The sequence below is a fragment of the Eulemur rufifrons genome, chromosome 21 (assembly GCF_041146395.1).
Source record: "Eulemur rufifrons isolate Redbay chromosome 21, OSU_ERuf_1, whole genome shotgun sequence".
Taxonomy (NCBI): domain Eukaryota; kingdom Metazoa; phylum Chordata; class Mammalia; order Primates; family Lemuridae; genus Eulemur; species Eulemur rufifrons.
The window spans coordinates 16596482-16617695 of record NC_091003.1 but is presented as its reverse complement, the minus strand read 5'-3'; the positions used below and the strand labels follow the sequence as shown (position 1 = coordinate 16617695).

Sequence of the window (21214 nt, the reverse complement as noted above, 5' to 3'; positions counted from 1 at the left end):
TACTGGGGACCCCTCAGGCCCTGCTCTGAGCTTCTTCCTTTCCCTCTCTTAGCTCCCACCTCCCCATCCCTCCATCTCTGTAGCTTTTCCTTCCCCGCCTCCCTGTGGCCTCACCTCCACCAGGCCTCCGCTCCGAAGGTTCCCGAGTCAGTAATTCCTGCCCGGGGGGCGGGGGGGGCGGGGGGCGGCCAGCTCCTAGTCACCAGGACTTGGCACTTGGAAACAACCCCCTTCATCTTTTAGGAACAATTAATTAGTCACTCACCTTTACTTTCTCGACAAATACCATCACATCTTTGAATTTCTTGTTTTCATTTCCTTTAGAAAATAAAAAGATTTTTTAATTTACAGTGAGAAACGTATTAATAACTGCTAAGAACCCAGAGAATGAAGCTTTCTGGCCCTGTAGGAAGCAGGAGTCCTCCCCAGGTGGCTGGGCAAGGAGGTGGCCCGGGCAAGGGGCTGTCAGGGAGGCTGGGGTGACGTCCTTCGTTCTCACCTGCTCTTGAGGAAGGAGCTGGCTAAAGTCCCACCTCGTCTGTCTTTGGCCGAGCTCGTCTTAAGCAACTTAACTCCTGAATGTGGACTTTTCTGGGGCCTCGTTAATTTTACATTGATTTTCCTCCGTTGCAAAAACTGCTTGGATAGCTTTCACCAGGCCACACCTCGGAAGCCACCTGCCTGCAGCGGTGATTGCACTGGCCCTCCTGGCAGGGTCCCTCTAAGCTGTGGCAGTGACTGTCCCCCTCAGTGCAGCAGATGCGTGGATGGAGGAGTGGGATGACGGGGGGCCCTGGGGGCCAGTGCTTGTGTTAGCCTAGCCGGTTACAGAGTGCTGTGGGTCTGCTCTCTGGGGGCTCCTTCTTTTACAGGAGCAAACACAGAGGCCCCGAGCAGGGAGGGCCCCCGTGTAAAGTCACACAGCCTGTCACTAGACAAACCCACACCTAAGCCAAGGACCCCATTCTGTGCACATTTGAGTGGGCAGGAAGAGTCACCACCGGCATCAGACAGGCTGGTCAAGGTTACCTTGCGAGTATTGCTGGAGATTGTTTCTTTGCTGTTTTCTGCTTTGCTTTTCTCTATAGAGCTTTTTTATTTTTTTCTGCCTTCAGCAGGGATCAATTTTATAGCCAGGCAATAATGGCCGATGCTGGGAGCTCCTCACTGCCAGCCAGGCACCGTGTTAAGCACTTTACAGGCACTAACCCATTTTACAGATGAAAACTGAGGTGAAGATGTTAAGTAAATGTGCAAGGTGACGGGGCTGAGAAACAACGAAGTAGGACTTCCAGGCCTGCTTGAGTCGTAAAAGGGAGGAGCATCTCTGACTTGGGTTATTAAACTAAGGGGTCCTTCATCCCCCCGTTCATTTAAGACACGAACTGTCTGTCTTACGTCCAGCGGAGTGTGAAATTCCACCTCGCCCTCCCCGCAGAACTCGGCCAACCCGGCCTGTCAGTCAGCGTTGGTGGCGAGGGGCCACCCGGGGCCACCCACCCTCCACCGCAGCCAGGGGAGGCCGGAGGGCACCCAGGGAGGGTTTGCAGGGTGAAAAGTCTCCACAGGAACCACACAGCCTGGCTGGCCGCGGGGGCGGGTCACAGGGCTGGTCACAGGACGGTCGGGTCGCGGTTTGATTCACTTCGTCTTTGGTTCCTTGCTTAGCTCAAGAGGCAGGAGCAGCGCAAAGGAAAACCCTAAACCTAGACTCTCCTGACCCCCAAGCATCCTAACCTTCCTCCTTGCTCCGCCTGCTCCCTCAGTTCACAAAACGCTTTCCCATCCCGTTGTGTCTCGTGTCACCTAGTCACACAGCAGGTTCCTGTGTGGCACCTCCTGTGCGCCTGGCTCTGGGATGTGGGGATCGGCCAGGCAGACGCAGCCCCTGCCCCTTCAGGGCCCCGCGGCTCCTACGGTGGGGCCCCGTCCTCGCCCAGGGCCCCTCTCTCAGCCCGCTCCCCACCAATGACACCCAGAGGTGGCCGCCCGGGGAAAGCTCTTTAGTGCGATTACGTGGGTGTCAAATGATTGCCAAGGATGAGCAGCGTGGCTGTCTCCAGGCCTGGAAAATGTAAGCTAGTAGTTTCCAGTGACCTGCTCAACAAGGCTGGCGCCACGTGAGACCGATCGGGGGTTCTCACGTGTGGGTTGCCAGATACTTGCTTTAGAATTTGGCCTTGGGACCAATGTTTGCGTCGTGTCGTATGAACCACTCACCTAGGCAGGTCTCTTCATTGTCCACTAAAGGGTCCTTGTACTGGTCAGGCATTGCTGACCCCACAACTGTCAGCTGAGTGACGGGGTCCACAGATGCCTGGTGACAGGGTAGGAGAAGCGTGAGCTCGGGGCTGTTTGCCCAGCCCGTTGGTACGGCCGGTGGTTTCAGAGCAGCTGTGCTCGCAGTCAGGCCCAGGGTGGCACCGCCCCGTGTGCCAGCGAGGGCAGGAAGAGGCCCTCCTGTCTCGGCTCAAACAGCGGTGCCACGGGAGGCCACAGCCTATGACTGGCTGGGATTTGGGTCACCACTCCCACGCAGCCAAGTCGTCGAGGCTGGGGAAAGCTTTATGGGCCACGTGCTAGGAGGTGGAAAAGCAAAACGCCAAATTGAATTCGTGTTATGTGGACAAAGGCTAGACCTCAATGTGGAAAAAAGGAAAGTTTCATTTCCTGAGATGTCAGGATAATGGGAGAATTATTTTCCTATTTGATTTGGTCACCCAGGAGGTGGCCCGGGAGAGGAAGCCCCGGGAGCCAGGATGCCTGGCTGCCACCCCGGCTCCCCTCGGCCTTGGTTCCCTCACCTGCAGAGCTCAGGCAGCACCTGGAGCTGTGGGGGACAATAAGGAGCAACGTATGTGGCTGTAGCTTGGTATTATGGGATGTTAAAGCTGGCAGGACCTTAGGTCTAGCCGGGTGGTTTTCACTCTTGCGGCAGTATGAAATCTCCTGGAGAAGCTTTTTAAAAACACTGATGTCCTTCCCAGCCCAGGTCACCAGGCAGTGCCCAGGTGAGCCTCGGAGCAGACACGCTGGTGGGTTGGCCTTTAGAGGCCCACAGCAGAGGCCGGGTGGAGCTGAGGCTCGCCTTGGAGGAGGCTCACTCTTGCCTAGAAACCAGCCCCCTCTGAGAGGCACCCGTGTGCTGAGATGCAGGTGGGTTTCTGGTCTTGACCCCAGCGGGTCAGAGGAAGGGGAGGGAGCCTCTGTGCTCCAGCTCTGGGCCCCTTCTGTGCTATTTTAAACAGCAGCTTGGATGAGAAGCAGAGCGCCCTGCCTGGCTCACTTCCCCCCAGGGGGGTGGGCTGCAGCACCGGCCTCCCCCGCCCAGCTGGCACGGTCCGGCCTCATGCACCTGCCCCAGGCGGGGCCTGGGAGCAGCCCTGAGCAGGTCCTGGCCTGGGCAGCCACAGGGTGGGCGAGCGAGCCCAGACGGCCCTGGAAGGGGTCAGCGCCCAACAGTGCTGGATCAGGGACAGGCGCCCTCACTCCTTCAGGGCGACCCTGTGGAAGGCCTGGTTGGGTGGGGGCTGGGGGCAGGGTGGGTGCTCTACCGGCTGGAGGCGGCCGTGGGCGGCCGGTTGTCTTTAGCATCTCGGCAGATGCCGTAAGTGGAGCATGCACCTCTATTTCTGCCTCCATCTCGGCGCCTGTTTATTTCCCTGGGGGTGGGCCCGGCTGCCCAGAGCTGCCTGTCATCCCGAGGACAGCCAAGGACAGCATGCAGTTCCGGGTCACAGCCTTCTGCTGGGGAGGTACCCTGGGTCCACGGGTGTCCTGACCTTCACCTCTGTGCATATATTTTTCACCCATCATTTTGGCTCGTGGCTTTGACTGTGTGTCCGGCTCCCTCCAGTGAGAGGGAAGGAGGTAAGTTTCTTTGTCCTGTGAGACCTGTGCTCCTTGGTCTCTCTAGCTGGCCCTGGGGTCTTAGCGTTTGTCCCTGGAAAGGGATGAGATTCAGTCACCGCAGATACCGGCCTGCAGATTCGCGTTTACTGAGTGGGGTTTCTGCCCCTGCGGCTCCGTGGGATGGAAGCAGAGCCCGGTTTTTATGTCAGGCTTGGGCCCCCCACCCCTGGCCCCCCCTTGGCCAGGTGCAGGCCCTGCGCCCTCTCCTGGAGCGGCTGTCGAGGAGCCCAGTGTGGTCTCTCCAGGTTCCTGGGACGCCCCAGCCCCACCCACCCCACCGCCGGCCCGGAGCAGGGAGACGGGCCACAGAGGCCTCGAGGATCAAGGTGACGCGGGTGCTCTGGCCGGTTTTCTGTCCACCTGGCAGCGTTGCACAATTTATTATTTATTATTATCTGATTTTCCATCAGATTAGATCCTGATGTGCCTTCGAGTGGAAGGGAAGCTCGGGCTGAGCTTCTCGGAGCCTTAGTCCCTACTTCCTTGAGGGGAGGGGCGCCGCTTGTCCAGTCTCCCAGAGGTTTTCATTTTTAATTCACGATCCCTTTCTCTGCAGACCCCACGGGGCCCCCTCGGGAAGGCAGCCTGTTGTCCTCGCGGGTCCCCCGGGCGGGAGGAACCGGCAGTGCCTCAGAGGGGCCGCTCCGCTCCCTGCTTCCCCCTCTCGCTTGCTGCCTCTGTCCCACCTCTGTCCCGGTGCTTCTGCTCTTTCTTCTGCGACATCCTCCTCCCGTGCCACCGGCCAGCATGTCACCATCCTGCACCAGCCGCAAGGCTGCCACCTCCTCCCGAGAGTCGGGTTCCACCCCCGGTGTGAAGTCATCTCCTCGACCCCCACCCCGAGGCTCCTGTCTCAGCCCCTACTCTATCAGTGGCCTCAGACTCCCTGTTCTCTTGGAAGCTCCCAGAACACCTCTCAGGCTCCCTTCCCCCTTGCTTGAGAGGGGTGGAACATCGGCAGCCACAGCCTGCAGTGCGGGGGGTCTCCTCTGGGGCCGGGGTGGAGAACCAGTGCCACGTCTCAGGCTGGGCTCAGCTCCCTGCCTGCTCTAGGCCAGACTGGAGGGTAGCAGCGGCCACCACTTTGTCTCAGGGCTGAGCGTGGGGCTGCACCTCTCCCTACAGCCCGTGGCCTGGCCAGCCTCTGCAGCCCCCAGGGCCATGGGGCGGCAGGTGCCATCAGGCTCTCTGCAAAGATCATGGCACCAATCCCAGCTGTGCCACCTGGGAGCCTTGGGGTCTCGGGTGGGCCCCTTAACTCTCCACGCCACCCTTTCTTCTGGGGGTGACGCTTGCAGCATACCGTGTGTGACACACGGAATTGGCCCAGCATCCAGAAGCCCAGAGGCAGTCTCTGAGCAGCCGGGCTGTTCATTCTCAGATGCAGTGACGTCACTTGCCACCCCCCGGACCCCGCTCCCACGCACGCTTCTCCGTGTTGTCGGCATCTGGCTGATTGGATTCTGGGATCAAGCTCGGGCAGCTTAACAGCTCTCCCGAAATCTAAATCGGCCTCCCAAGCTGCTGCGCTAGAACGTTCGGGCGCTAACGACGCAGGCTGGGAATGGCTGTTTTCTGCTGAGGGTGCAGCGGCCCCCGAGTCCCCCGCGTCCCCACTGGAAACTGGCACTACTTCATTTGCGTCTCAGAGGCCCCATGGTGGGTGTCTCTGCACAGCCAGACTGAGAAAAACTAGGATGTGTGCCCTGCTCGAAGTCCCTAGCGCTCAGGACAGGATGAAGGCCCGCCGTGGGGGCCTGCGGCCCTGTAGGGGAAGCCCCAGAGAGGAGTGGCCGCTCAGGGGACGAGGCCACAGGCTGGAAAACTGCCAGGGCTTGGGGACTAGGCCTTGCCGTGTCCCAGTCCTGCATGCTTGGACTCAGCTCTGCAGAGAGGGGAGGGACAGCCGTGCCCGTCCCCACTGACTACGCGGCTGGCCCGAGGGAGCACCGCTGGTTAGAGCTAATCCTGCTGGTGACTGACAATTGGGTGTCAGGCCCCGGGCACGGTGGCCCCCATGCTGCACCCCTGCTGTGGTGGGGGCGGTGGGGGGAGCAGGGCAAAGCTTCTCTGTCTTTGCTCCCCCCAGGGCCCTGCCTGGTCTGCGGGAATGCAGAGATGAGCAAGTACGAGCCTGGTCCGCAAAGAAGCCACCACCCCAAATGTCACTCCAGTTGGCCAGAGACCGGTGGAGGGGCCCAGTGCTGGGGAGCCTGAGGACTCCGGGCTGCTCAGTGGAAATGACCCGACTGGGCCTGTAGCAGAGGAGGGGAGGAAAGTGACCTGCAGTGGGGTGTGGGTGGCACAGAAGCGGGAAAGTGCCTGAGCGCACAGTGGGGCCTCGGGGGCTCCATGTGTGGCACTAGGACGCCTGAAGGATGTGGTGTTGCTGGTGGGCACCGTGCCAGGCCTTGCTGGGATGGGGGGCAAGGCGTGAATTGTCTCAATGTCCCCTGCCCAGGACCCTGCAGGAGCTCCCAGCATCTTCCTCCAGGCTCCTCCCCAGCCCCTGCCAGCCTGTCCCCTCCCACTGCAGTCCTGTCCCTCTGCCAGGACCCATCTTGGCAGCACCTCCCCAAAGCCTGTCCAGCCAGCGCTGGATGTGGGTGCCGTAGAGGGGTGAGTGCCGGCCTCCCACCCTGGCCTGGGCTGCTCCTGTCCCCTGGGATGCTCTCAGCTCCAGCCACACGTGCGAGCGGAGGGGTCCCCTCTAGTCATCTTGCGTCCTGACCCTGAGGAGCTCACGGGCAGGTGAGGGCACAGCTGGGCCCCCCCCAGACAGACGAGCAACAGGCCGCACAAAACAGGGTGGTGCGGAGCCTCCGGCTCCCACAGCACCAACTCCGAATCCAATCTCTGTGCAGCCTTTGGGTTTCTCGGTCCCCAAAGCCGCCCCCTGGCAGGGCTTCCCCGCTAAGAAACTGGATCCATTTTCCTCCAAAGATGGAAAAAGGCTGCACTTCTAAAAATAGCCTACCTGGCTCCCCTGCGCTGGCTGTTGCCACAGCAACCTGCTCCTTCCGAGGAGCCTCTGTAGAAAGGGTCCCGGTCCAGGTGAGGTCCCCAGGGTCCCGGCCCAGGCCCGGGATCAGCTGAGGTGGCTCCTCAGCTGATCCAGCTCTGACGGGGTCGAGGGAGCCCTGAGGGGAGCAGGGCTGGGCACCCACTCAACAGACAGGCTCCCTCTGGCTCCGAGCCTCTGTGATTTGAAGTAAACTCGAGACAGTTGTGTGCAAAAGTGAGCTGTGTCGATGGAAGGCAACAGAGATCTTGCCAGGCTGGGGGCCTGGGGCTCTGGTGTGCATTAAGTCCCAGCTCTGTGCTGGCCGCGCGCTAGGTGCTTAACATCCTTTCCAGAGGAAGCATTGATATCCCCTGTGTAGGGACTTGCACACTTGACCTAGGCCACATGGAGTCAGAAGCAGGACCGCCCGGCCCAGAACCGGCTCCTCCCCACCCTGCAGAGAGCCTGGCCAGGAGCGCGTATGAGCCCGGCTTTTGGGGGAGGACACAGGGACCTGTGAGGTCTCTGTGCCCGGGAAGGAGTCTCAGGGACAACTGGAGCATCCAGGGACCTCTCTCCGGGGCAGTAAATCCAACTGTAACGCAGAGCCACAGAGTGAGAAGGTGGCACGAGTGACAGCCAAATAATGGCTCCCCAAGATGTCCATGTCCTGATTCCTGGGACCCGTGAATGTGTCGCCTTCTAGGGCAGAAGGACATTGCAGGTGTGAGTAGGTTAAGGATCCTGAGATGGGAGCGACCCCGCATCTTCCAGGGGGGCCGGTGTAACCCTCCTGAGCCCTGCTGCGAAGAGAGGTCGGAGGGCAGAGAGACGAGAAGTTACTCTGCCGGCTTTGAGGATGGGGGTGGGGGGCCCCAAGCCCAAGGCATGAGGGCGGCTTCTGGAAGCTAGAACAGGCAAGAGACACATTCTCCTCTGGAGCCTCCAGAGGGAACTCAGCCCTGCCCACCTCGATTTTAGGACTTCTTCTTTCCAGAGCCGTAAGATAGTGAATATGTGTTGTTTTCAGTTTCCTAGGGCTGCCATAAAAATCACACCAACTAGTGGCTCAAAACAACGGAAGTTTGTTCTCTCAGTTCCCAAGGCCACAGGCCCAAAATCAAGGTCTTGGCAGGGCCGAGTCTCCTTGAAGGCTCTGAGGACAAATCTGCTCCGTCCGTGCCTTTCTCTTAGTTTCCAGTGTGGCCAGCAGTCCTTGGTGTTCCCTGTCTCGTGGCTGCATCATTCCAATCTCTGCCCCTGTCGTCACGTCTCTGTGTCTTTTCTCCTCTTCTAAGGACCCCACCATACTGGCTTAAGGGCCCACCCTATTCTGGCGTGGCTTCATCTTCATCAATTGCATCTGCGTTGACTCTTCCAAATAAGGTTGCATCCTGAAGTTCCAGGAAGGATGTGGGTTTGGGGGTGACACTAGCCAACCCAGTACAGCCACTAAGGCTTGGAAACAGGTGCACTCGGGAAGCTTGCCACCGATGGAGGGCCACTGCCACACTCTGGTGGCCTGGCCGGGACGGACAGAGCAGCTCTGACAGCCGCCTTGTAACAGCTTGGTAACCCACACGTTATGCATTTATTCTCTTTTAATAAGAAAGAGAATTCATTCTTCCACGTAGCTGGCAAACATGGACGAGTATTTTAGGAATGTGTTTCTCAAGAGGCGGTTGTGATCGGCTGGGGCACTTGGTCCACAGTCGTTCGCTGGACGTGGTCCTGCCGTGTCGAAGCTGTCCTGTGCCCCATCTCCCAGCCGTGCCTGGCCTGGAGGCTGACGCTCACTGTTCCTTCCATGCTTCACAGCTGGGGCTGCTGTTGGCTTTGGTCACTTTAGCCAGGGAGGCCCAGGAACACCACTGGCCGAAGATTTGGGAGACGTCATTCCCGTTAGAAGTCACAGGCCGCTTTGGCCCCGAGCTGCCTCTGGGCAAGAGCGGAGTCAGCTCTCCACCTTCCACACGCAGATGTCCTTGTGTCAGAAACCACATCCTGTGCAGGTGTCAGAGCGGCTCGCCGGGATCCGCGGCGGTTGCTTTTCTGTGAACGTTTGATCTGTACATCAGGAGCGTGGGGGACAGCGGCGCACAGGCAGCCGCCCCGGCGAGGCCTGGGGAGGGACAAGCGGAGTTCAGAAAGATCATCCCGGCAGCCCGCTGGGAGGCACAGCAGGGAAATGACTGGCTCTTTGCAAAGCGGGAGAGTGGGGAGGCAGAAGTCCCGATCTTGGCCCCTTCAGCTCTGGAGCTTTCCATCAGCCCATCGGTTTGGTTCCCTGGGTAACTGTCCTCCTATGTGAGCCACGTCCTTGGAGGCCCGAGCCCTCGGCCAGCCGTGCGGGCTCCTGCCCTCTGCTGTTCTCCGGCTGCCCAGCGGTCTCAGCCCAGACGCTGCTGCGCCAAGCCACGGCCTCCTGCTAAGACGAGGGCACGGGTGGCGGGTTGCAGCCCCAGTCCCCCTGTGCCAGCATCCTGTTTGTACCCACTTCCTGGCAGGGCTGGCAGCCTGGGAAGAGTGAGACAACACAGGCCGGTGGTGCAGGACGAGATGCTCCCATAAACCCTGAGAGTGGGACCTGTGCAGGGGAGGGTCGCGGCTGCTCCCTCACTGCCCTCCGCCAGCTTTCCAGCTCATTGCCTGGGCACGCAGCACAGAGACCCCCTCGGTGCGGCCTGCGGTGAGACACGGAAAATGGCCAGAATGACTTGGGGGGCCCCGGGGGGGAGCACAGACTGGGATCTCCTCACTCTGCCACGCGCTCGCTCTAGGACCCGTCCTGCTCCAAGCCTCAGTTTCCTCCCCTGTAAAATGAGGCTGCTAAGGGGAAGGGACTGAATGAGTTATTTGTCTGATGTTTCATAAAGTGCTAGCACCTTGGATAAGCCTCAGCTGCTGTCGTCAACACAATTGTCACTGCCGCCTGCTGCAGGGCAGGGCGCCTGCCGTCTCTCCCTGCTGCGTCGTCACTGACCAGTGGGCGACCAGCCAGCCAGAGCTGGCTCCCAGGCTGCTGAGACCCGGGTTGGGTCTGGGTGTAGCTCACCCAGCATTTCCCAGGAAAACCAGCTGGGTGCAGAACCAGCCAGCGGCCAGAATGAATGAGGCCGAGAGCAGCTGCCTGCAGGGGGCTTGGCGGTGAGGGGGACTGGGGCCCGGGAAGGCAGCGTGTGCCCCAGAGAGAGGGAGGGGCGGCTGCAGACCCTCGCAGAACGTGGAGGATGGGCAGGAAGATGCCCACCAGGTGGGGGAGGAGGTTGCCACACCCGCTTTGTGCCCTTCTGACTGGCTCCTCGGGCACAAGTGCTGCCCAGCCACCGCGTCCCCTGTTCCCCCTGCCCAGCCCCACTCTCAGGAGGCCCCTGCTGGGAGGGAAGTGAGGTGTGGGTGGCACTTCTGCCCAGCACTCTTTGCAGACCTGAGGGCCCACAGCGCCCCAGTGGCCCAGCTGCCAGTGCACCGTCCTGCCCCCAGACCTGCCTCACTGGGTGGGCGAGCGCATTAACCAAGGCCGCGCCTCGCCCGAGGCCTGGCACCCAGAAGGGCGTAGGCCACGGCAGCTGCCGAGCCTTTCCACAGCGATCCAGAGAGAGGACATGCTGTGGCAGACAGACCTGGATTCGGGTCCCTGCTCTGGCCCCTGCGCTGGTGGCTTGGCCTCTCAGAAGCTGCATTTTCTCACCTGCAGAGAGGGTGGCCCCGCACGTGTGGTCTCCAGACACTGGGCCATTTCGGGGCTGCAGCTGGGCTGGCTCAGGGGGGAGGCTCCCTGCCCCTGTGGCCGGGGGGGACAGGGTGTGCAGTGGATACCCCCTCAGCTCCCCCTGGCTCGGGCCCCACGCAGCTGGCTGGCCTGACCCTGCCGCGGGCTCAGGGCACTCTGGGAACAGTGGCTCAGCTGTGTCCACCCCCAGCACCTCGCCTGCCGTGGGAAGAAACATCCTCTCACAATATGCATTCTTTTTTCTACAAAATATCTCGAGTTACAGATTTTCTTCATCTAAAAAAGTGTTTTTGCTGATTATTTCTGGAACAAGGCATTTCAGAAACCCCGTGGCAGTTACAGCGTCCGGGGCTCACAGGTGGCGTCAGTGTCTTGGCTGTCCTGTGCCCAGTGCTGCGGCAGCAGCAGGGCCCCACGCCAGCCGCCCCCACCCCACCTGCCGCGGCGCACCCCTCAGAGGCCCCCATAGCTGCTCGCCCCCCAGACACAGGCTGGGCTGGCAGGAAAGGGAGCCCTGAGGGCCCCCGCAGAGCCATGTGAGCAGTGACAGGGGGTGCGAACGGGAAGAGAGGTCGCTGCCCGGCCCCTCTCGTGGCGGCCCCAGCAGCCTGGCGGGAAAAGTGGCTGCTGGGCAGCTGGATGTGACTGTACCCCTCAGAGCCCCAACTTTGTCTGTCCCCTGTGGATGGTACAGCCCCTGCCCTGACTAGGCCATTGAGAGGCCACAGCCAGCGTCTGCAGGCAGAAGGCTTTGCATAGGTGACAAGGCCATGCCCCTGCAGGGCAGACAGGTGAAGGCAGGGAAGGGGACTTCTACTGTGACATGGGGGTCTTTAGGCAGAGTTTGGAGCGAGGCTGGCATTGGGCAGGCCTCCAAGGGGCAGGTGAGATGAGCCCTCCGAAGAGATGGGGGGTGGTAAGGAGGTTCCAGGCTGTGGGGACACATGGGAAAGGCCCCAGACAGCAGGGCACAGTGTCTGCGGGGAACTGTGGGCTGTCTGGTGCGGCTGGGCATGGGCACGGAGCGGAGAGCAAATGGAGTTGGCTGGAGGGAAGCTGGTCGGCTTGGGGTGGGCCTGCGATACCAGGAAAGGGGCCCAGGCCCCATCCTGGGGGTCTCTGAGCCCAGAGAGCAATCTCCACCTCTCTCCCCAGCACAGCCCACCCTTTCCTGCAGGCCTCAACTTCGGGGAGCTGGTGCCTTGCACGCGGGTGGATGCCTGCAGCCCGCGGCCCCCACAGCCCAGTCCAGGCCCCGTCGCTCAAGCTGGCCCCCCGCCCCCCGCCCCCACTCCCCACCCCCAGCCCCCTCCCACAGAGCCAGCAGGGCCTGCGCCCACCCCACCTGCCAGAGCCCGGCCAAGAGCAGGAACGGGCGCCATCTAGGGAGCTGATCTTTTTTGAGTGGTGCCACCTGCCCTACTCAGCGCAGGCCACACGGGCCTCTCTCTCTGCACTGTGTCAGTTGGTAACAACCACGGACTCTGTTCCCCTCCACAGATGACTCTGGGGACGACGAGGACACTGCCTCTCCAGCCGACAAGAGCGAGCTACACCAAACCCTGAAGAACCTCTCCTTGAAGCTAGACGACCTCGGCACGTGCAATGACCTCATCGCCAAGCACGGGGCCGCGCTGCAGCGCTCCCTGAATGAGCTGGACGGCCTCAAGATCCCGCCCGAGAGCGGGGAGAAGCTGAAGGCGGTGAACGAGCGGGCCACACTCTTCCGCATCACGTCGAATGCTATGATCAACGTGAGTACCGCCGCCACCCCGGCCGGGGCTCTGGGGCACTTGCACGGTGGTCCCTGAGTAGGTGACCGGGGTGCTTGACACAGGCCAGGGCCCCGTTTCCTGTGGCTCCAAGTCACTTCCCAAAGCCAGCGCCTCCCTGCACTCTCAGGGTTCTCTATGTACGTCGGCTCCACCACACAGCCATTGTTGGGCGAGGACGTTCCTTTTAACCGTCTGGTGGAAGCCGGAGCTGGGTGTGGAATCTGGTGGAGGCTGCAGGTGGCTGGTGCCTGGGTGAGGAAAGCCAGGGCCCCACACAGCAGGGACACAGCTGCCACGCTGGGCCTCCTCCCTAGGTACTGCCCACAGATGCAGCAGGATCGGGACCCACGCGTGCCCCGGGGAGCACTGGGGGCTCCCTTAGCCACAAGAGCCTTGGAGCCAAGTCTGCCAAGGTCGCGCCAAGCTGAGAGCAGACACAGCCAGTAACCATAGCTGTAAACGGAGAGGCCCAGCCCTGGAGCAAGCCACTCTCCCTGGGTTCTGGAAGCCATGTTGCTGTGACTGGGAGCCGGGAGGGTCCCACAGTGGTGGCAGGAGTATAGAGTTTGACTGTGCTTCTGGGCCCTTCCTCTTCCTGCCTGGTGAGTGCTCCCCAGAAGTGTGAGTGCTCCTCCAGGCCTCCACCGCCAGACACGGGTCTGACTGCTGTCCCAATCACAGCCCCACAGAAGGACACATTCAGGCCAGAGGTGCCATCGTAAGGAGCCTGGGATGGCCTGCTGGGAGCCAGGGGCCAGAGCAGATGTGCAGAAATAGGGGCCACTACCGAGGAGGAAGTCAGGGTCCCCAGAGTGTGGTTCAGGAAGGCCACTCTGCTGGCTGGGAGAGCTCCAGGGGGGACCCAGACTCCAAGCTAGGGCGTCAGACCAGAGCTGAGCTGGGAGCTGGCACCAGGCTCAAGGTCCAACAGAAAACCCAAGGGCAGGGTGGAAGGATGGAGACTGGAACCCACTGCAGGCCAAGTCCCCAGGCTAAATAAACCCTGGGCATCTGAGACCTGCCCCAAGCCCGCTTCACTGGCCCATTGGCAGCATGACTATGGGGCAGGAGGGCCACCCTGCCACCCACACCTGCCCAGACATGCTCGGGCCTGGAGTGCCCAACCGCAGCCTTGGGAATCCCCACCCTGGGGCCTGAAGCTGAGCGAGGTGCACCCTCGTCCCAGACTGTCCGGAGACTTGGCCTGCAGGCGCTCCCTACCTGAGCCCAGCACGCGTGTGTACCGGTGTCTGTCCTTCGAGGCCACTGTGCTCGGGGCGTGGTTGGCCCTGTATGCTGAGCCTGCCACTGAGACACTGCTGGGCCGTGGCTCGTCTGACCCTGTCGCCGTCTGCACTCTATTTTCCTATGTCGTCGTCTCGGGCCCACTGTCCTCAGTACAGCCCACAGGCTCTGTGGGTCCAGGTCCCTGTACCTCTACCAGCGACACATGCAAACGTGAAGCATGTAATGACATAACGATGCGTTTGTGTTTCCCCGTCCATCCCAGAAGCTACTGCCCACCCGCCTGCCCGTGGCTTCCCTGGCACTGCCGCCCGACCCGAGAGTCGGGTCTTGAGTACGCAGTTTGGGCTTTTCCAAGACAATGAGCTGCTCAGCCGGCTTCAGTCTCGCACCGTCTTTTATCTGGCAGCAGAGGCTCATCTGTGTTTATGAAGCTGTAAAAACAGCTCGCCTTCTGAGTGCGTAATGAATTGTTTTATGGGAAGCACAGTCAGTCCCCTGAGGTTGGTCACGTTGCCTATTTTCAATTCCGGCAGCAGGGGAACGTGTGTCAGAGTCAGGCCTGAGTGACAGGAGCTGTGCCCCGGGCCAGGCTCTACTGGAGGAGCTGGTGAGACCCGGCACGAGGCCCCTCCCCAGCTCCTGCTGTCCAACCGGAAGGGAGGGCAGGGAGAGCTGCTGGCCGACAGGCTGTGCTTGTGGCCCAGGCCAGCCCAGAGGCCAGTGTTTGTCCCTGGGACCCTTCCTGACAGCCACTCTCCTTCTAGCAGGAACCGGCTCAGTTCTGGGAGGGCTGTTTGCGTGGCTGTCAGACACCAAGTGTCCAAAGCCCCCTGTGTGCAGAGGGGCCACACAGGCAAAGCCAGGGGCTTGCCTGATGGTCATGGGACACAGGCGTCCCCAGCCCTGGCAAGCCTCAGCTTTCACACCTGTCATGAGGAAGGGGTTGGACCAGGGATCTATGACTGAGACAGCCATGCTGCTTCTGCCCCTGATCCCCCAGGGAGCCTGTTCACGTACCGGATCCTTACCCTGCCCGACAGCCTCGTTAGTGCCATTAGATGTTGTTAGTGCCAAAGTGGAAACTGAGGCTGCTGAACATCCGACAGCTGGGAAGCAAACCCAGGTCGGTGTGGCCTGCTGGGGGACTGATGGCCCCATCCTCTCCAAGGAGGTGACAGACTCCAAAGGGCCGCAGACACCCCCTCCTGCTGTGGCTTACTCCAAGGTCAGGACACCGAGGGGTGGCCTTACATCTGCCCACGGTGGGATCCCAACCTCAGGGACCTCTCTGAGTCCCTGGTTTGTCTGCCTTTAAGCTGTAATGCAGCCTCTGATCACCACGGCCCCTCCCGGGGAGTTGGGGACTCAGAGACAGAAGCCACCCCTATCTGTCCCCAGAAGCCACAAATCATCATCCCCAGTCCCTCCAGATCTCACCATGGGAGGACGTTGTTCCTCCCCACTGTGGGTGTCCCACTGCAACTCCACCGCCCCTCCCCACCTCTGCCCTGACGGGTGTGAGCCGGAAGCTTCCAGCAGTACCCGCGCCTGAGTCTGGGGAATCTCTGTTCCCACTGGCACCTCGGGCGGGGCAGACTCTCCCGGGTGCCGTATTCCAGCACGTGGTGAAACGCTGTGTGTTCCACCACGTAGGCTCTGACCGAGCCCGGGGCGTAGAAGAGGCCCTGGTCAGGCAGCACCTTCCTGCACGGACAGGACCGGCTGCTTCTTCCCCGCTTTCCCCCACGGCAGCAGAGCTTGCCCAGCCTTCAGGGGAAGGGTCAGGGGGGCCATTTTTAAACCTCCTTCAAGTCTGGGAAGGAGCGTCAATATCCTAATAAGCCATTAGGCCCCAGCCTCCTGCAGGGCAGGGACGGGTCCCCTGGACAATGCCTGAGTGCCCCGGAACCATGGCTAGTGGTGCAGGCCCAGCCACGAGCCCACCGCTCCCTGGGGGCGATGCAGCTGTCCTCACCTCGCATCAAGTGTGGCCTCTTCCTTGGGTGCTCCGAGGAGGCTTCTGGATTGGGAATGTCGAACCACAACGCAGTGTCTTACCCTCCATGCCTTTGCCAGTGCCATACCTTCTAGAACACTCCTTCCCCACCCTTCAGATACCTGGCAGATCCCTGTTCATCCTTCAGACCCCCACGTGGATGTCACCATGGCCGGGAGGCTCTCCGAGCCCTCTCTCAGGCAGTCCCTTCCTCCTGGCTGGGACCCCGGCTCCCAGGGACGGCGCTGCGCTTAGCCCGCTGTTCCAGCTGCCCCTCCAGGCTTTGTGCTCCCTGAGGTCAGGCTGAGTGTCTTGCTCACCTGTGTCCCCAGCAGTAGCCCAGTGGGAGTGTTGTTTCAAAGGGGGTCTCGTGTCTCCAGAGAAACTCTAAGTGGCCCACCGCTCATGTCTGCCTGTGACGTTACCTTTTACAAAGCCCGTCTAGTCCCATCTCCTCACCTGAGCAAGGTCAGCGAGAGCGCAGAGGCTCTGCACCCAGCCGCCGGCCTGCAGAGCCACTCCGCACCCCACAGCACCCTGCCCACCCTGCACTCCCCTTCCAGAGAGACGACTGGCCTGAAACAGTGTTTTGTGACATTAAACTGTACCGTGTGTTTTCCACGAGCTCACCACGCGGGGCTCCAGCCTTCTTCCCTCTTCTTGTGGCACTGCGGTTGTCGGGGTTCTTTCTCGCAGGACTCGGAGGGTGCACCTGGCAGGCCTTGCAAGGTGCCCCCTGGGGACAGCATCTGAGCAAGTCAGCAGCCCCACAGGGAACTCGGGGCAGCCCTGTCTCTTGTCACGAAGTTAGGCAAGTCCTGCCTGGTGGGCAATTAACCCAGACCTTCGCAGCCCAGGCCTGCGCCAGGCAGGGACTTGCAGGGAACAGGCAGTCCGGCGGACTCTTACAGTGACAGACCATCACACGTGTGTCCACCGGTGTGACCTGCTCTATAAAGATCTTCCCAGGGCCACCAGCTCATGTGCCCACTTTTGAAGGCCGAGTTTGGGGAGGGCCTACAAAGGTCCACACTGGCCGGGGAGGCAGGGCTGGGCCCGGCAGGAGAGTCAGGGCGAGCCACGGCCAGGCCCGCAGAGGGCAGAGTGGGCAGACAAGGAACCGTCACTGTGCATAGGTCTTTACACCCGGCCAGGGGGGGCCTACACCAGTTTGGCTCCAGAGCCCGTCCATTAGTCATCCCGCCTGGTTCCCCTTCCTGGGCCTCTGCGGACGTTCCCCAGATGCGGTGGCTTGGTCGTTGGGCAAAGCCCGTGGACTGTGTGGGTGGTGGCCTCACTGCCCCAGAGAGTGGACGCCCCTCCTTCCCCCTGAGGCGACGTGGAGAGACCAGCTTGGCTCTGAGGTTCCCAGCCATGAGGGAACAGTGGCGCAGGGGTTCACACAATTCCTGGGCCACCCACCCCCGTCCCCTGCCAGCCTGGCTTCTCCCCACCTGTCGGCACCTCAGGTGGACGTCATCTCTTCTGTGACGCTTCTCCCACCCTGAAGCGAACTCACAGCTGCTGCCAGGCCCCTTCTCGCCGTCGGCCAGCTGGAGTCAGCCCGCCCCCGTCCGCCCCAGCTACTGAGGACCGGCTGGGAGCGGCTGGCCCCAGCACGCCAGCAGAAGCCAGCACAGGACCGGGGATGAACTTGCCAGGCATTGCGTGGCACACCAGTGTTGCACATGCAGATGTCACCCCCTCCCCAGCAGGCTTACGGGCAGGGAGACTGAGGCTGAGGGGCCCAGGGACTTGCTCAGGGTCACAGCTAAGGATACAAGCCCAGGTCTCCCCACGGCCTACTGCGTCAGGTGGAGACATAAGGCTGTCCCTTCCCTTGACCAGGGGCAGGAGGCCAGGAACACCTCCCTGCCCTCTCCCATCCCCGCCCTGGCACCACTGACCAGCCCCCGTCTGCAGCTCCACAGCGTCCTGCCCCAGCCGCCCTGCAGCCTGTGTGCCTGGCACAGAGCCCAGCTCAGGGCAGCCTCAGCAAGACAGAGAGAGAGAGAGAGAGAGAAAGGTGAAAAAACACAGGAGCAAATGAGTGAATCACTTAGTGTCTGGCAGAATTCCCTAGTGGGTAATTTTTCGGCTCTGAAGAAGGCCAGCCCCGCAGATCCCTGCTTGCATTACTGTTCGGGGCAACCGTGAGTCAGCCCGCCATTCGGGAGAAACCTCGCCGCACTATTAAATGACTCTGGTTTTTAGAATGAGCCTTGAACTGCAGCCTCCTGCGCACAGGTGCTCGGCTGGGCCTGGGCGTGGCCACGTTCTCCCTGACGTCAGCATCCCCCAGGTGCCGAGGTGTGCCTTGGGTGGTGGCACTGGATCCGTCACTTGGTTTAAGGTGGAGAACGGCTGAATTGATACATATGCCAAGCTCGTGCTCTGGGTACTTGTATCGTGAAGTGGAGAGAAAGCCCTGCAGCTTTCTCGTACCCTGTGAGCTTGACTTTAATGGGAAGCAGCGTGCCTGGTTAGGACAGGTGGTGGGTGGTGGTGTGACAAGAGCAGTCCTCTCAAGCCTCCTTCTCAGTAGTTTGTTTGGTCCTCACAACAGCCATGTGAGGTTGGTGTCATTATAGCCTGTTGTCACCATCTGTATTAATCAGGTGCCACCCTGAGACCCAGAGTGGTCATTTTGCCGAGGGTTGCAGGCCCAGCTATTGCGCTTGGAATCGCAGCCATCTGTCCCTGGGCTGCCCCCACCCCTGGCCGTGGGGTCTGTGTGGAAGGGCTGGGGTTGTGTCACCTGTCACCTGGGCTCTCCTGGGTAGCCTCGGCTGCTCCACAGCTTGGTCTCGAGTCCAGTGTTCTGGCCTCATGGCACCTGGCCCTGGGCAGAAGAGCCCCGTGGCATTGCCCCGATCCTGGGGGTGAGCCCCCCCGGGCTGTGAGGCAGGTTCTGTCTGCAGCCAGGGCAGCAGGGCCTGGCTGGGGACGTGCTGTCCTCTGTGACTTTCATGTAGACGCATTTCCTTGCCCACTGAGCCCTGGGGACGTCCCTATGCCACTGGCCAGGGGAGAGGGCAGCCACAGTCCCCATTAGGAGGTGCAGGGGGTTGGGTGGTGGGTGCCAGCAGTGGCCTCCTCCTGCAGTCCTGAGGCCCCTCTGTGGGCTGGCAGCTGGACTCTGGGGGCTTGTCCCCGCCCCTGTCCCTCCTGCCCCTGCAGGTGGGGCCCGAGCAAGGCAGACTCGAGCTGGGAGGGGCTCCTCATAGTTGGTGACTCATGTGGGGGCCCAGGACTTGGCCCCTCCAACCATGTGACCCCCTGTAGCCCTCAGGAGCCTGGAGTGCCCAGGTCCACCCTGCTGGCACCCAGTGAGTACATCTGCGGGCAGGGATTGTGCAGCCGCTGGCGGATGCCAAGGTGCACAGGACGCCTCTGTCGTCCAGCCACGCCCAGTTCTAGGCGCTGGGGACACCGCCAGCACAGCCCCACCCTCGTGGGCCCCACATCCTCATGGGGGAGCTGTAATCTCGAGGGTGACGTGGGACATCAGAGGCAAACAGACCTTCAGAGGAAAGGCCTTGTGAGGTGGGGTGGGGTGAGAGGTCACAGGCGCAATGGCTGCGGGGGGAGGGCTACCTAGGGAGCAGGGGTGCAAGGGGCTGGGGTGGCCGCAAGTGGAGCGAGTGCTGGGAGCCGTGGGAGGGGAGGTTGGAGGGGAAAGGAGGACAGTCACAGGGGACCTTGTGCTGAGAACGTTCTGCCTTCCATTTGGAATGAGACAAGGAGGGACTCGTGAGGCCGAGTGGCATGATCTGACTCGCATTTTAGCAAAAGCCCCCGCTCTTGGAGAATGGGTGCCGGTGAGGCAGGGGCAGGGGCTTGGAGACCCTGCGGGAGGCCCTTGGACAGGGAGAGAGCAGCTGGCGCTGGCGGGGGTGGCCGGTGCTGCTCTGAGGTGCAGGAGGGGCCGGCAGAGCTGCTGTGGGTGAGAAGCGGCCATCGGTCCATGAGGAAGGACCTGAGGGTGTGGGCTTGGGCCACCAGGAGCCCCCCGCCCTGGACCTCACACGCTTCTGACAGGATGCAGGAGCGTCCTTCCTGGGAATGGCTTTGGGCAGCCAGTGAGTGAGCAGAGCCAGTTGGGAGTGAGCCCCGCAAAAGCCCAAAGCCTGGCGAGGCACCCGGGTGACAGAAGGCAGGGAGAGCAGGGCTGGCCAGCAGGGTGCTGCTCACCAGGCCCACCTCAGCCGGCCCAGATGCAACAGACCCTGCACTCTGGCTCCTGGGTCTGTCTACCAAGGGAGGTAATGTCCCATAAGAGACACCCTTTGGTGCCTGCTGTAGACCTGGCACCTGGCTGGGTGGGTGCCTGTGACATCCTGATGGCAAGGACGCGGGAAAGCCTGCGTAGCAGGAGCGCCCAGCGCAGCCGGGGCTCAATGGAATGGGCTCAGGGGACAATCCAGGTGGACAAGGCCACAAAGGCAAAGTGCACCGAGGGCCCCAGACAGCCAGAGTGGGAAACAGGCAGGCAGGGACAGGTATGCAGAGGCAGAGCCAGCAGCTGGGGGCCCTCGAGGCATCGTAGAAATAAAGACATGTCAGAAGCAGCCGCTCACAACTGGAAACGCTCTGAGGCTTCTCCGGCCTGTCTGGCTCACAGCCCAGCAGGTCGCAGGGAGGGTCCTTGGCCGACCCACAGGGTGGTGAGGGGCCTGGAGCTGCCCCCACTCGTCCTCCCAGGGCCCGTGGGGCAGGTTCCTGTCCAGCTGACCACTGCTGTGCTCCTGCCAGCTTGCTCATCTGAGGCCTGGGGACATGGGTAAAAATAGATTCCAGAATTGTCTAAAATCAGTTGGCAAACTGGTAGCCAGATGGCGTCAGTTCCTGTGCACAAGGGGTCAACTGTTGAATGGGGAAAGGGCTATTTTAAAGTTTTAATTGAAGTGGAAAGCTGCCTCGCCAGTGCCCAGAGTGAGTCACTGGGAGGAGGAGCCGCGACCGTGCCCCGTTGGTGTTTGGCGGGGGCTGCAGCCGTGTGCCGGTCAGCCGGGCCCAGGGCCGTGGGGAGGAGCCGCGCCAGGAGCTCAGCTCGAGAGCGCAGGGAGGGTGATGGGCACACAGTGTGGCAGCTTGGCCCGGCCAGAGGGGCCCCCTGCACTGTGGCTGCAGAGGTTCTCGCTCTTAGTCTTGGACACTTAAGGTGGCCGAGCTTCATCCAGTGTGGCAGCTCCGGGGCCAGACAGAGCTGGCCTGAATGTCAGCACTGCCTCCTGCCCTTGTGGGGCGTCTGCTGAACTTGGGCTTCATCCGTGTAAAGTGAGGCCAGCCCACGCTCCTCAGGGGGAGGGGGCAAGACCCCTCTGACTCTCAGTGCATCCCCTGGCCACGCAGAGGGGCTCAGGGACACCACGACCCTCCGTGACTTCCACCCCAGTCGCTACCTCCAGACCAGTGAGAGGTGGGGGTAATAAAGGCCACATGAGGACCAGTGGGGGCGGGCAGCCTCAGCCCAGGGACAGGAGGAGTCTTCCACCTGTCCACCCGGGAGCCCAGAAGCTGGGGTGCCACTATAGGGCAGGCAT

The 21214-nt window shown here is 61.5% G+C and overlaps 1 protein-coding gene across 2 annotated transcripts in view; it reads left to right on the top strand.

Annotated features, from left to right (window-relative positions):
• The window catches only part of OSBP2 (oxysterol binding protein 2), a 143404-nt gene that overhangs the window by 99074 nt on the left and 23116 nt on the right, over positions 1–21214 (top strand). For both annotated transcript variants that reach the window (XM_069497020.1, XM_069497021.1), the window contains one exon: positions 12150–12403. In XM_069497020.1, the coding sequence (XP_069353121.1) occupies positions 12150–12403 (254 nt within the window). The remainder of the gene's footprint in view (positions 1–12149; positions 12404–21214) is intronic.